At 43.4% G+C, this 14,143-nt stretch overlaps 1 protein-coding gene across 1 annotated transcript in view; it reads right to left on the bottom strand.

Annotated features, from left to right (window-relative positions):
* Positions 1 to 11,780, bottom strand: part of FAM83F (family with sequence similarity 83 member F) — a 31,186-nt gene extending 19,406 nt beyond the window's left edge. The window contains exon 1 of the mRNA XM_063134638.1: positions 11,303 to 11,780. Coding sequence (XP_062990708.1) covers positions 11,303 to 11,758 — 456 coding nt within the window. The 5' untranslated portion in view covers positions 11,759 to 11,780. The remainder of the gene's footprint in view (positions 1 to 11,302) is intronic.
* Positions 11,781 to 14,143: the final 2,363 nt, after the last annotated feature.

The raw sequence follows: 14,143 nt of genomic DNA, 5'->3' as shown, positions 1-14,143 counted from the left end.
TAAAAATGTTGAAGAGCACTGGGCCCAGGACTGAGCCCTGCGGCACCCCACTCGTTGCCTCTCCCCAGTTTGAGAAGGTTCCATTGATAAGTACTCTTTGAGTCCGATTCTGTAGCCAACTGTGAATCCACCTAATAGTTGTTCCATCTAGCCCACTTTTAGCTAGTTTGTTAATCAGAATGTCATGTGGTACTTTGTCAAAAGCTTTGCTGAAGTCAAGATATATGACGTCCACAGCATTCCCACAGTCCACAAGGGAGGTTATCCTATCAAAAAATGAGATCAAATTAGTCTGACAGGATTTGTTCCTGACAAATCCATGTTGGCTTCTAGTAATCACTGCATTGATTTCAAGGTGTTTGCAGATTGACTTCTTTATAATCTGCTCCAGAATTTTCCCAGGGATGGATGTCAGACTGACTGGTCTGTAGTTCCCAGGTTCCTCCTTTTTGCCCTTTTTGAAGATAGGGACAACGTTAGCCCTCCTCCAATCGTCCGGCACCTCACCCGTCTTCCATGATTTTGCAAAGATAATAGACAAAGGTTCTCAGAGTTCTTCTGCTAGCTCCTTCATTACTCTAGGATGCAGTTCATCGGGCCCTGGAGATTTAAACTCATTCAAGGAAATTAGGTGTTCTTTGACCATTTGTTTATCAATCTCAAACTGCAATCCTGCCCCCTCAACTTCAGCTTCACTTTTTCCAGGGGGGTCATAGACCCGCTTTTGGGAGAAGACCGAGGCAAAGTAGGAATTGAGCACTTCAGCCTTTTCTTTGTCGTCTGTTATCAATTTGCCATCCTCGTTAAGCAGTTGAACCACCATTTCTTTCCTCTGTCTTTTACTACTTAGTAGCCTCTGGGTTTGCACTACAACACCCATCATCCACAGCCAGTATGGCCACTGGCCATGGTACAAGAAGGCTGGACTGGAGTAAGTGTAACATCATTGACAGTAAGAGAGAATGAAAGAGGGAGAGAAGGTTTAGGAGGAAAAACAAGCAATTCTGTCTTTGCCATATTAAGTTTCAAAAGACGATGAAGCAACCAAGCTGAGATACGTATATGAACATCAAGTCCCAATTGCTTCCTCTCTGTCACTGGATAGTTATATGTAAAAATATTCTTACTCTGAAGTTCAATGTATGATTTATTCATGTCCACTTGAACATGAACATTGTTTTATCTTTAGCTTACACCCAATTTAAGTTTGCATGAGAATACAGCCTTAAGCTCACCTGTTTTGAATTACACTAGGAATTGTTGTTTGAATGAGTTTTCTCTTTTGTCATATTGGCCCATCCTGAATATTATGAAAATACTGTATATGTTTGCCAGTGTTACTAATGCACATTGAATTAACTCAAATATGGGCAAGATTCATTCAAATATTACCCTATTTCTTCGATTCTAAGACATACTTCCCCCCCATATAAACATCTCTAAAAATGGGGTGCGTCTTAGAATCGCAGGTGTGTCTTAGGGTTGTTTTCCCCCCTAAAAATTAATGTGCGTCTTAGAATTAATGGTGTCTTACAATCGAAGAAATACTGTAATTTCACTTTGGGGCAAATTACTCTCCTGAATTAGATGTGTTTTCAACTGGAATGTCTTTGCAAATTTGCTAACACTGTTGCCAGTCCTGATGGAGGTCAGCTGCATTTCACAAAGTATTTGCTAAATATTCTCCTTTGGAAACAGGATCATACAAGCAGAACTGAGGGCCAGCAAGAACAAGTAAGAAACAAGGAGGGGCTCTTAGTTAGATGAAATCTGTGCTACTATACACATACTAACTATTGGGGAAGCTTATTTACCTTGGAGCATTGCAGAGTCCAGATACTGTTTTCCTCTGGAGTTTCAATATACACTGCATCACTGGATTACATCAAAAGGAACTATATTTTTGTTTGGGCACAGGATTGAGAAGCAATGTACTCTGCTCAACAATATATCCATAGGCAACTTATTTAGGGTGCAATCCTATGTATGTTTAAACAGAGAAATGTCCTACAGCTCCCAGCATTCCCCAGCCAGGCTAGCTAGAGAATGCTTGGAGTTATTTTATTTTCTGCCAAAAAATGTGTAGGATTGCACCCTTAGCCTCGGTGAATCTCAGTTGTGTGCATCCCTAAATGGGAGAAGAGGGAATATCACACTTTTTGTAAAGGTGTCTCAAGGCCAAACTATACATTCTGTTCAATACACAGCATACAGCTACAACTTTGGCTTTTCTTTAACTGCTGGCATGAAGTGGATTGTTATTAGAACTACAGTAGTGGAGAGGGAAGATTTCTCCTTCTCAGCTGCGATTGGGATGAAAATTGTCCACCCCATCCCACACTCATCGGTGCCGACAATAACTTTCCCCCCCAAGCCTCATAGGGAAGTGTGATTTTCATTCTGATTGTTTCTGGGGAGGGAAAGGACAACCCCCCTCCGCATGTCTTGTGGTCCCAATAACATCTCTCCTCCATCTGTAATTAATTAAAGAAAAATTGATAATGTAGCTGTATACTATGCATTCAGTGTAATAATGCATAGCTTGGCATTCAGATGCTTCAATTAGAAGTATTATGGAATCAGCAGGTATGACATTTCCTGGAGCAGTAAATGAATAGAACTGCAAAAGCAGAAGAAGAGAGGCAGGCTTCAAGGGAAAAGTAGGCAGAGGAAGGGTTCAGCCAGCCTTTCCCTATTAGATGCCCTCTAGATATTTTAGAATACAATTCACAGCTTTTGTGACTATTACCTATGCTGCTTGAGGCTGATGGGAGTTGAAGTCTAAAACATCTGGAGGGTACCAGGCTGGAGAACATTGGGTTATGCACTCCATTCACAGCTTCTTCTGCACTGCAGACACTGCCCTGGCACCTTAGCACCATATCCAGAATGTCACTTGTTTGTATATACTTTAGAGGAAGAGAGAGGGAGGAGGAAGGATGAACCCACAGTACGTTCCCAATCTTCCAAACCATGATTTCAAAGATCATCTGAATTGAGGTCTTTGTTTCAGCTCCTTAACAGCTTAAGGTGAGGATAGGCTTTGCTTTGCAGTGGAGCTAAAGATAAATCCACAGAAGATTACGAAATATTCACATATTATGGTATTGAAGCCTGATCACTATCAGTCAGAATTATGTTGGATCTGCCTTCAAATTACTTGAAAATTAAATGCTGATGAATTAAGGCATTTTAAGATACAGACCACCCTGCCTCAGTTCCCCAAACTAGTCTAGATTAAAAATAACTTGAATATTGCCAAAGGTATAAAAAGACCATCAAGTTGATTTATTTACACAAACCCTGTGGTATAACATCTGTATTCATGAGAACACAGGTAAAGTTACCCAACATCTCAAAACTCTTATACAGGAATAAAGAAGAGCCTAAGGGGTTTAGTACATAAGCACAGTGTTAAGATGATGATGACTCTCTTAAAATTCAAGCACCTTCAGGCTCTGCTGGGTGGAGATTTTCCTGCTTATCCAAGTCAGCAAAAAAAAAAAAAAAAAAGGGAGGGGGTATTAAAATTAACCCTTTGTAATCCAGCAGTCTCAGATGCTAAAACATACAATCTCGTTTATCATTGTTCTGACCCTTGTAAAGAAGTTTACTCCAGTGATTTAAGGTGCAGCCTTATGCACATTTAGACAGAAAAAGGTCTTATAATTCCCAGCGTTCACCAGCCAGCCATGTTGTCTGGGGAATGTTGGGAATTGTAGGATTTGTTCTGTCTAAACATGCATAGGATTGTGCCCTTAGATTATTTATATCACATGTATAATCACATTATGATGAACTAGTTTCAGACATTCCATCTCCGCTGCACTCATGAAATGACTGCACAGGTTTGAAGCAGGGGGGTAAATGAGACTGATAAAATGTGATAGGATGGAAGGGCTAGATGATAAAACAAGTTGTTTCCAGATATGCTACATTGAACATTTATAGCTCAAATCAATAGCAGTGGGGGAAGAGCTGTAGTTCAGTGGTAGAGCTTAGGTTCAATCACTAGCAGGGCTGAAAAATTATCCTGCCTGAAACCCTGGAGAGTTGCTGCCAGTCAGTGTCAACAATACTGAGCTAGATCGACTAATGGTCTAAGTCAGTATAAGGCCCCATTTAGAAGACACCTTAAACCATGGCTTTAACCATGGTGGTTAAGCCAGAAAGCAAGGCTGTGTTCAGAAGACACCTTAAACCACGGCTTTAACCACGGTGATTAAGCCAGAAAGCCTTATTCACCATGGTTAAAGCCATGGTTTACTTTAAGGGGTCTTCTGAACACAGCCTGGCTTTCTGGTTTAACCACGGTGGTTAAAGCCGTGGTTTAAGGTGTCTTCTGAATGGGGCCTAAACCAGCTTCTTATGTTCCTAAACCTGCTATCAATATAATACCCTGTCCAGGAGGTAAAATTCTTATCCAAGTCATTTTGAAGGGGAAAAATTTCTGTTTTGATTACTAATGGAGTGGCAGAATATAGAGGCTTCACTGAACATCAATTTAGCGACATAAAATTTAATCAGTGTAGAGTTAATGAAAAGGAACTCCTTCCATGAACTTTATTTCACAATATATTGGCTGTATAATATTTCTGAGGCATACCTTTTATTTTTGCATTAACAACATTTTGGATCAGTGAATTTCCACTCAGAGTGGCACTCCATAACCTGCTCACTCGTTAATAAGATTGAAGAGCAAAGCTGGAAGCATGCAGTGTCTTTCAGAAAAATAGGTACCTCCATTCCTTCTCTAACAGTGGGTATGAAGAAGCCCCTCACTTGTCTAAACAAGTAGGAATTGAAAGTACAGTTCCTGAAATGAAAGCTATCTGCAAACGCCTTGAAAGATACTTGTTACTCCGTGGCTCAGTTCAGACAACACGTTTCTCAACGGTAGTTTTAGAACTCCACGGTGGAGTTTTTACACCACCGTTGAGAAATGTGTTGTCTGGAGGGAAAACTCCACTCAACGGTGGAGTGTTTTTTTTTAAACACTCCATGCAGAATATCCACACTGTGCAGAAGAGAGTTCGTGCACAATTGTTGTGTTGTGTGCTGTGTGGCAGGCTCCATGGAATTTTCTGTTGTGTTGAGTTGACTTTTCCTACTGGCTACAGAGTTCCTTGGCAAGAGTGGCAAAGGAGTGAGTGCTGTTCTAGGAGAGCCACCAGGACTGTTTTCCCCCCAGCAATGGCTGATGGGATACCACTGGGAGGACCAGGGGAGGATACAGGGCGGAGGAACTGTCAATCAAACATTGCAATAGATTTTACTCAACTCCAGTCACACAACGGTGGAGTTAGAACATGTTATGTGGGGAGTACCCCCTAAAAACTCAACTGTTGAACGGAGTTTTCACACTGCACTGAACTGAGCCAGTGAGGGGGGAAAAACAGAAAACTGGTCATAAGCACGGAGCAAAACAGCCAGGAGACTTAAGCCATAGGTAGACCTAAGGTTTATCCCTGGATTGTCCAGGGGTCAAACCTGTTCATCTAGGTGACACACAGGGGATCCAGTGCTCAGGCAGGGGCGAACCCAGGATAAACCTTAGGTCTAGCTGTGGCCTAAGAGAAGGCAAGTATAGAGTGCAATATAAATTTGTATTATTATATTATTATAAGTATCTATCTAAAGCAGGGGTAGGCAACCTTTTACGGTCATGGACACATTTGATCATTTCAGAAACTGTCCTGGGCACCACCACAACATGGGAGATGTGACAAAGGACAAGTAACATGACCAAAAGACTGAATACAAGACAGAGGTGTGGGCTGAGCCCCAACATTCCAAACTACTTTGAACCCACAGTTTTCAGCATCACAATAAACCTATTTCACAGCAATCCTAGTTGTCAGTAAGAAAATGTGTTAAATTCCAAATAAATTTGTGTGGCCTCCCGCCTTGGCACCAGTATATCCCAGCAAATGGTGAGGCACAACTCAAGTTGCAACAGCCTCCCCAGCCATCAAAAGGGCAACATAGCCATAGAAAATGTCTGCAGCGGCAAGAACATCGCCAGAAGTGGCAGTCTCTCTTACTGGCAAACTCTATGGGCGCTGCCATATTTTTTCCCCTGGCGTTTTGGGGTCAAAAACCCATGGGACTTCCATCACACGATACAGGAACCACCGTGGATGTCCCACTAACCATCCTGGAGAAGGTGGGTAGCAGGCATGGGTACTTGACCCACCATGGAGAGGGAAATCCACCGTGGAGCATGTTTTTGAGTGATCCATGGTGGGTTAGCAGGTTGAACAGGCCTTCTGAGTGAAGGGACCAATCAAGAAACAAGATGAGGAAACAGGCAAAGGCCAAAGCACAGGCAAGCAGTCAGATACATGGAGTCAGGCCATGGCAAGAGCGGTTGAGATTGCAGGCAGAGGTCAAAACATAGTTAGGCAGTCAGATGCATCACACAGTATAGAAGCAGAGTCAAGAAAAAGGCCAAGGGTCAGTAGCACGAAGAATCAATCACAGGACAAGTTCTGGGAGGCAAGGTAGAAGATACATGAGCTGGAAGAATGACGTTGTTTCCAACACTGGCTAGGCAGACACGGAAGACTTTTAACACTAAAGCCTGCTGAGCCCCACCCAGGGCTCAGCTCCAGTGTATTAGAGCTCTCTGTTCAGCACCCTACACATGAGGAGTCGCTTTCTTCTCAAGAGTCCTTCTCTGTAGTAGGGCACTTCTTATAGGATCCCTGTTGATTTGCCTCTTAAGGCAATGAAGCTCTCTGGAACTGGGGGATTGCTCAGCCTGTATTTCTGATGCAGAGTTCCACCTTTCATGTGGGGATGGACCTCTGGTCCTCTCCCTTGAGGGCCCAGGTTCCCCCAAATTTCCTGATATAGCACCATCTGTCCCTGGAAACTCTAGCTTCTCGGAGGAGGAGTCCTCCAGGAGGAACATCTCCCAGCAAGCTACTGACAGGTTAGGATTACACTCTTAGATTCATTTTTAAAATGGATTAGGACATATTGGAGTACAATGGATAATATAACATCTGACAGTAAAAAAATTGTTTATATTGCAGGGCAGATTAACTTCTCTATCTTTACCAAATATGTTGATTCAACTACTGTAAAGAGTGAAATCTCTTAGAATCCTCTAATTCTGTTCTGCTTCCTGAATCAGACCGTATGCAAGCTCTTCAGGGCATGCTGCAAAGACCAAGCCTTTATTTCTAAATATGCTAGCAGCATGATAATAAATGCATTGAGCTGAAGTACCTTTATGCAGAGAACTGCACTTGTATATGTACTGAAACCTCATTGACATTGGTGGAATTACTTGCACATCCAAATGCACAAGGTCACACCATTTAAAACCCTTTTTAATATAAACAATGAACAGGATTACACATCCATAAGAGAGGATATGATACTAATTCCTCAGTACATAAGATTGCATATTGAAACATACCTTTAATTAATTAATTAATTAATTTCATTTATATACCGCCCCATAGCCAAAGCTCTCTGGGCGGTTTACAAAAGTTAAAAACAGTGGACATTAAAATCCATCTAGATTAACTATCACACCAGACTCCATGCTAACAATCATAATTAGAATAGAATCCTCACTATGCTGCACACAAGCATGTCTATTAATACTCAACCCATCCTGACTGCAGGTAGTTTGTTTTATGTGATGTTGAGTAAACAGTACATGTGTAATGTTTTTGAGGCCTAAAGCTGCAGTCCTCAAAACACTCACACCACTTTACTCATACTTTTACTTAAGATAATGTAATTCCAAACTATATAGCTATCACAACTAGAGTATTGAGCTGGGCCCAATAAAGCTAGAATTCAAATCCTTGTTTAATCATGAAAATCCCTAGGTGATTCTGGCCTAGTCACTGCACAATCCTATTGTGTGTTTATATGGAAGTTGGTCCCATTGCGTTCAACAGAGTTTACTCTTAGATAAATGTGCAAAGGAAGAGAGACTTACTCTCAGTCTGGTGTAGTTCATGGGATTGTGGAAAAGTCACCCATGTATGCCATCCTGAGCAGCTTTAAAATACAGTAATACTTGTATGTAGTTTGTGGATTACATGAATTTCTAGGACTGGTTCTTGTAATCGCTCTGTGGTATTTTAATATCATGCCAGTGAATGCGATATCCAGAGTCTTTAAAGGGGGTCTCGAAGATTAAAACTGAATCCTGTAGTCTATGGGAATTATTTTTAACATGCCAGTTTTCATATTGCTTTCTGAAGAGACTTGCTATAAGACATTCTATATAAACAATTGTGCATGACAGCTTTTGCCAAAGAAGCTCTGAAGATTGCAGGGTGCTCTTATGGTTGCCAGATGTCTCTTAAATGGGGAATTCCCTGTCACAGACAATCCGCAGCCCCTCAGAACACCGCATGTCTCATTTTTACATTTCCACAGAAAATAATGCTTTTTACTTCAGTGTTCAAAACTTGTGCATTCCTTCTCATTTAATAAAAAACACTGATACCACATTCATGACTACTAATGACTGGCAGCCTTATTGTGACTAAGCACATTTATTCTAAAATAAGCTCCACTGAACTCAAGTGACCTTAAGGTTGCATTCCTATACAGATCTGGGAGAAATTCCTATTGAACTCAACAGGATTTATTTCTACGTCGACAAGTACGGTATGTGACTGCACTGCAAATATATATTAACATTGTGGCCTCAGAGAAGTATAATAACTAACGAAGTGCAGTCCTTGGCCACACAACTCTAAAAGACACAAAAAACAGTGGAGATGGATCTCAGCTAACCACTGATTTTGTTTTCATAAAATGGGGATGAGACATTGGCTGAGTTCGGACGACACGCTAATCAACGGTTGTTTCCCATTCTGTTCCTATTACACCCCCCCCCCCCCAGTTGATTAGTGCGTTGTCCAAACTCAGCCATTGACTGCATTCGGACAACACTTTAGTCAATGGTAGGGGGAACAGTCAACTCACAGTTGATTATCTACGGGGTACTCCCCACACAACATGTTCCTACACAACTGTGGTTGGTTGGGGCTGGCACTGAGTGGATTAATAGTCAACCCGGCATTTGACTGACACAGCCCCCTCCCCTCTCAGTCCTCCCGGTGCTATCCCAGCAGCTTCTGCGAGTCATGCTGGCTGTAGCAGAACAGATGGCACAGTTTTGGCCACTCTTGCCTGGGAACTCTGTAGCCAGCCATGATAGTCAACTCAACCCTGAAAAATAGTCCACTGGCTCAGTTCGGACAACACACTAACCACTGGTTGAGCAACTCTGCAGCCGGTTCTGTTTCTCCAGTGTTTTTTGGGTTTTTTTGATGAAAAAGTCAACTGTGGCATGGTTTTTGCTCGACAGACAATACAATTACCATCCATTGACCATTCAACTGACAGTTGACTACTAAAACACCAGTGGTTATTGTGTTGTCTGAACTGAGCCATTATATTTAATTGTCACAGCAGTTTTTTATGCAATTGGAAATCTGTATAGCACCAAGTACAGTCTAATGCAATTAAGGGTGCAATCCTATTATTATTATTATTATTATTTATTTATTTATTTATTTATATAGCACCATCAATGTACATGGTGCTGTACGTGTAAATACAATAAATCCTACAACTACCAGCATTCTCCAGCCAGCCATGCTGACTGGAGAATCCTGGGAATTTGAAGACGTATTTTGGCCTCAGCATGCATAGGATTGCAACCCACAATCTCCTTTGACACTGTATTTTAACACTCTAACTAAATATAGACATTATTTATTTATTGCATTTATATCCCGCCTTTTTCCTCCAATGAACCCAAGGTGGAATATATAATCATCCTTCTCTCCATTTTATCCTCACAACAACAACCCTGTGAGGTAGGTTGGGCTGAGAGTATGTGACTGGCCCAAAGTCGCCAAGTCGGGACTAGAACCCGGTCTCCCAACACTTTAGCCACTACACCACACTGGTTCTCTTTGTAAAACACCGTGAACATAACTATGCACATAACCACAAAACAACTTTTATCATGCAGTTGACAGTAGGTGCTTCCACAGAGAGCTCTTAGGACTATGAATCAGCAAGCATTGTACAGCTATTGTCTTTTTTCCTTAATGGATCTTCAGTGATAATAGAAAGGATGGGAGAAATGGTGGCTTCTTCTATCTACCCCTCCCCTCCTTTTTACTTAACTTCCTGCCTGATTAAGATTTCTGGAAAACTCCAAAGCTCACTCACTATTTCGTGACAATTTGGCTTATCCATGTAATAAAAGCATTGCCTTAGCATGGCTTTCACAATTCCAAAGAAGATACCCAGCATGGTGTAATGGTTGGAGTATTAGATTAGAACTCAGAAGACTGAGATTCAAATCACCACCCAGTTAAGCTCACTGGGTGATCTTGGGCCGCTCATCATTTTTTTCAACCTAACCTACCTCACAGAGTTATGAAATTAAGGTGATGGGGGGAAGGCCCATGCATGGTGCCACGAGCTCTTTAAAAGAAGGATGGGATAAAAGTGTACTTAAGGGTGCAATCCTACATGTGTTTAGAGAGAAATAACTCCTACAACCCCCAGCATTCCCTGGCAGCCAGAATGCTGGGAGTTGTAGGACATTTTTCTATCTAAATATGCATAGGACTGTACATTAAATAAAGTAAGCATGTTGAGCACAATCCATTGGTAAAATCTTGTAGAACTGCCATTCATTTTAATGGGGCTTGAACAGGGGAGCACAAAGGGATTGTGCCCTATTGTTATAGTAACTGACCTTACTTTCAAAAGATTAATTTAATATCAGGGTATATCTTTAGTGAGTGAAACTAATATGAGATAATGAAAGAATTTTCAAATGAAAATGTCCAAATACAGGTCACTACAGTACAAAAAGATGTTGGGGCTTGTTGTGTAGCGTTGGGTTTTTCAAAATCAAGACATGACTACCATGTTCCTCCGGGCTGCAAATAAAGAGACAACCCTTGAAAGTAAACTAAATTCCAGAAAGGTTGCTGGCGTTAGCCTTTAGTAGCAGCAAAAAGGAGAGTGCTGGTTTACAGGAGCAGGAGTTTTAGCTGGCAGCGACCTAGGTCCTCTGGGCCATTCGACAGGGTTGAAGAAGAGCGCTGCCCTAAGACAAAGTTCCACAGTAGCCTTTTGCCTTAAATGACCAGGAAGTCCTCTTAAATCACAGAACTGATGTGGCAACCTTACTCACACTTCCCCCTGCTGCAATGCACAGCACAAGCAACTTCGAAGCCCCTGAGGAGGCTCGCATCCGCCTCGGCTTGGAAGGGCTCATAGGCGAGTTACCCACCTTCTGCGCCTGCTGGATCATTTCGCGCGCCACTTGCTTGACGTGAGGCGCATTGTCTTCCTTGCGCGGGTGCGTATGCAGAGCCAAGCGAGTAACTCCCCGGTAGAAAGTGTTGTGGGTCCAGCCCATGTCCAGCGGTGGGATCTCGGTGTCGGAGCGCTCGGGCCAGTAGGCCAGTGAAAGGGGCTTCTCCGAGGGTCCGGTGAGCGCTTTGCCGCCCTCGAGGAGGGCATCGTAAGGGCGCCAGCCGCCCCGCAAGGCCTGCAACTCCTGGCTGGAGAGGAAGTCGCGCACTTGCTCTTTCTTCACCTGCTCCTTGTAGGCCTTTTCCCCCTTGGCTACCAAGAGCTCCAGAGCCCGCCGCTGCTCCTCGCTGTAGTAGTAACGCGGATGGTGCTCGCTGAGCCTCTCGTTCACGTGAGTGTCGTCCAGGCAAAGCAGCTGCGAGTCCGCCATGCTCGCTCCCTCCCTCCACGACAACACTCAATGTCGAGTTGGAGCTGCCAACGACACCTGGAGCCGGGAGGGGGGGGAGGAGTCGGCTTGTCCCGTCTTGCCTCACCTGTGCTCACCTGAAGGCGGACTCGGCCCGCGCGCGACTTGTGTTTCTGACACGTCTCCTCCGCGTGGGAAGAAAGAAAAAGTTCAAAACAAGCAAAGGCTGCTGCGTGCTCCAGGACTTTGATTCTAGCAGGCCTAACACTGCCTGCTCCCCTCAGCCAAACACTGTATATTCGCCAAGAGAGGCGTTAAAGATTACACCAGATGGGGGAATGCCATTCAAATATTCAATGCGTATTTGAATTACATTTCTGCCAGTGGTGCTCTGAAGTCGTAAACTGCAATGCTATACCCACTTACCTGGGAGTAAGCCTCATTGTATTCATTATGACTTCCTTCTTTTAGAGTGCAATCCTATGCATATTTAGACAGAAAAATGCCCTACAACAGGGAACGCTGGGAGTTGTAGGACTTCTTTGTGTCTAAACATGGATAGGATTGCTCCCTTAGAAGCCCTTTCTCATATTGCCATTTAGGACACAGTCCTATGGATTGCACCCTTAGTGATCAGACATCCCTGAAGTGGGAGGTTTCCTATCTTCCAATGCAGGGCGGGAGAAATGGCAGAGCTGCCCTGTTTCCATGCTTTCCTGGAAGGAAAAGAATAATATCTTGTTCATGGTAGAGAACTCGTATACAAACACGAACTTCCTCTTTTGCAACATATGGCACATAGAAACATACATACACTCAGGAAAGAGACACACAGTAATTCACTGCCTCGCTCAGACACAACAGCCAAACAGGATGGGACAGGGCACGCACACACACAGAGCTAGGACTGGTCCAGGACGTTTTGATGCCGGAGATTTGCTCCAGTGAGAAATGCCTTCCATTTCTCACTGGATTACCTTGGGCTAGTGTCTACTCAACCTAAACTACCTCACAGGATTGTTGTAAGGATAAAAATGGCAAGGCCTTTAGCTTCTAGAGGAAAGGCAGAAAATAAATCTCATAAAACAAAGTAAAAATAGGTATACTAGAAAAACATACATGTCTGACAATATGTTTATAATAAGCCTCCGTAGCATGTAAAATGGCCAATTGTGCACTGCATGGTGCCTTACTGTGTGCACACATTTATGTGCATATGCACTAGAAACTAGATGCATCCATTACCCAACTTGGAAATTTATCTTGGGACTGTAGCTGAGTGGCAGAGCGCTTGCTTTGCATGCAGATGTTTCTTGGCTCGATCCCCAGTTCCCCAGTATCTCCAGGTAGGGGTAGGAAAGAATCCTGCCCGAAACCCTGAAGAACTGCTGTCACTCAGTGTAGACAATACTGAGCTAGATGGGCCAATAGTTTGATATAAAATAGCTTCTTATGGCCTAGTATCCTGGCATGTCTACTCAGAAGTAATTACTACTGTGTTCATTAGGGTTTGCGGTCAGGTAAGTGTGCATAGGGACTTGTCTACATGGGCGCTTTTCCCCTAGATTATTTCGGAGTGGCGGCAGGTGAACTACATGATGCAGCCGCCACTCCAAAGCAATCCGGGGGCAAACCCTGGAAACTCTGCTCCAGAAAGGTTGAGCACTTACACCAACTTTTTTTGGCAGCGGAGGCTTGTCACAGCCCATGGTGCCCCCTGATTGGTCACCATGGGCTGGACAGGGAAGGGGGCGGCCCCGCACCTCTGTAAAAGTAAAAAAAATTAAAATGGGGGGGGGAATGGAGAGGGATGAGAGGTGGTTTGCCTGGAGTCCCTCTCCTTGTGTCCTTCCCTGACTGCCTTGATCCTCCCACCTATTTATTTTTATTTTTATTATCTGTATCTGCACAGCTGCTCCCCCCAGTTTTTTAAAAGTTTTTTTTACTTTTACAGAGTGGGAAAGTTCGCACTTGCATTCCTTTCCATGCAGATGCCGGGAAGGAACGCAAGTGTGGGAGGCAAGGTGTCTTGCGTCGCCAAAGAGCCACCGTCAAGATGGGAGCTAGGACTGCAGCCTTTCAGCACAATGTCTACTTAGAAAAAGTCCTATTGTGTTCAATAAGACTTACTCTCAGGTAAATGTCAATAGAATTTCAGCCCAAATCTCTCTTCCCCACCTACCCCATTTCCTTCCTTCAGGTTACTGAAGACAGAGAAAGAACTCCATCAATAAAGATTCTTGGGCTGAAATGCTAAACACACTTACTTACTGGGGAGCTGGTGTGTTGCTGTTCTCCTGCTGCAAGGGGGAAGGGGGTATCATGGCAGGGGGTGGCTGGCAGGCACAGTAAACAGGAACACCTCCATCAATAGCTAAGACAGCAAAACGCTCCCAAAGTGTGAGT

This window comes from Elgaria multicarinata, chromosome 9 (assembly GCF_023053635.1).
Source record: "Elgaria multicarinata webbii isolate HBS135686 ecotype San Diego chromosome 9, rElgMul1.1.pri, whole genome shotgun sequence".
In the NCBI taxonomy this organism is placed as follows: Eukaryota; Metazoa; Chordata; class Lepidosauria; order Squamata; family Anguidae; genus Elgaria; species Elgaria multicarinata.
The sequence above is the reverse complement of the archived record's forward strand: the minus strand, read 5'-3'. Positions and strand labels throughout refer to the sequence as shown.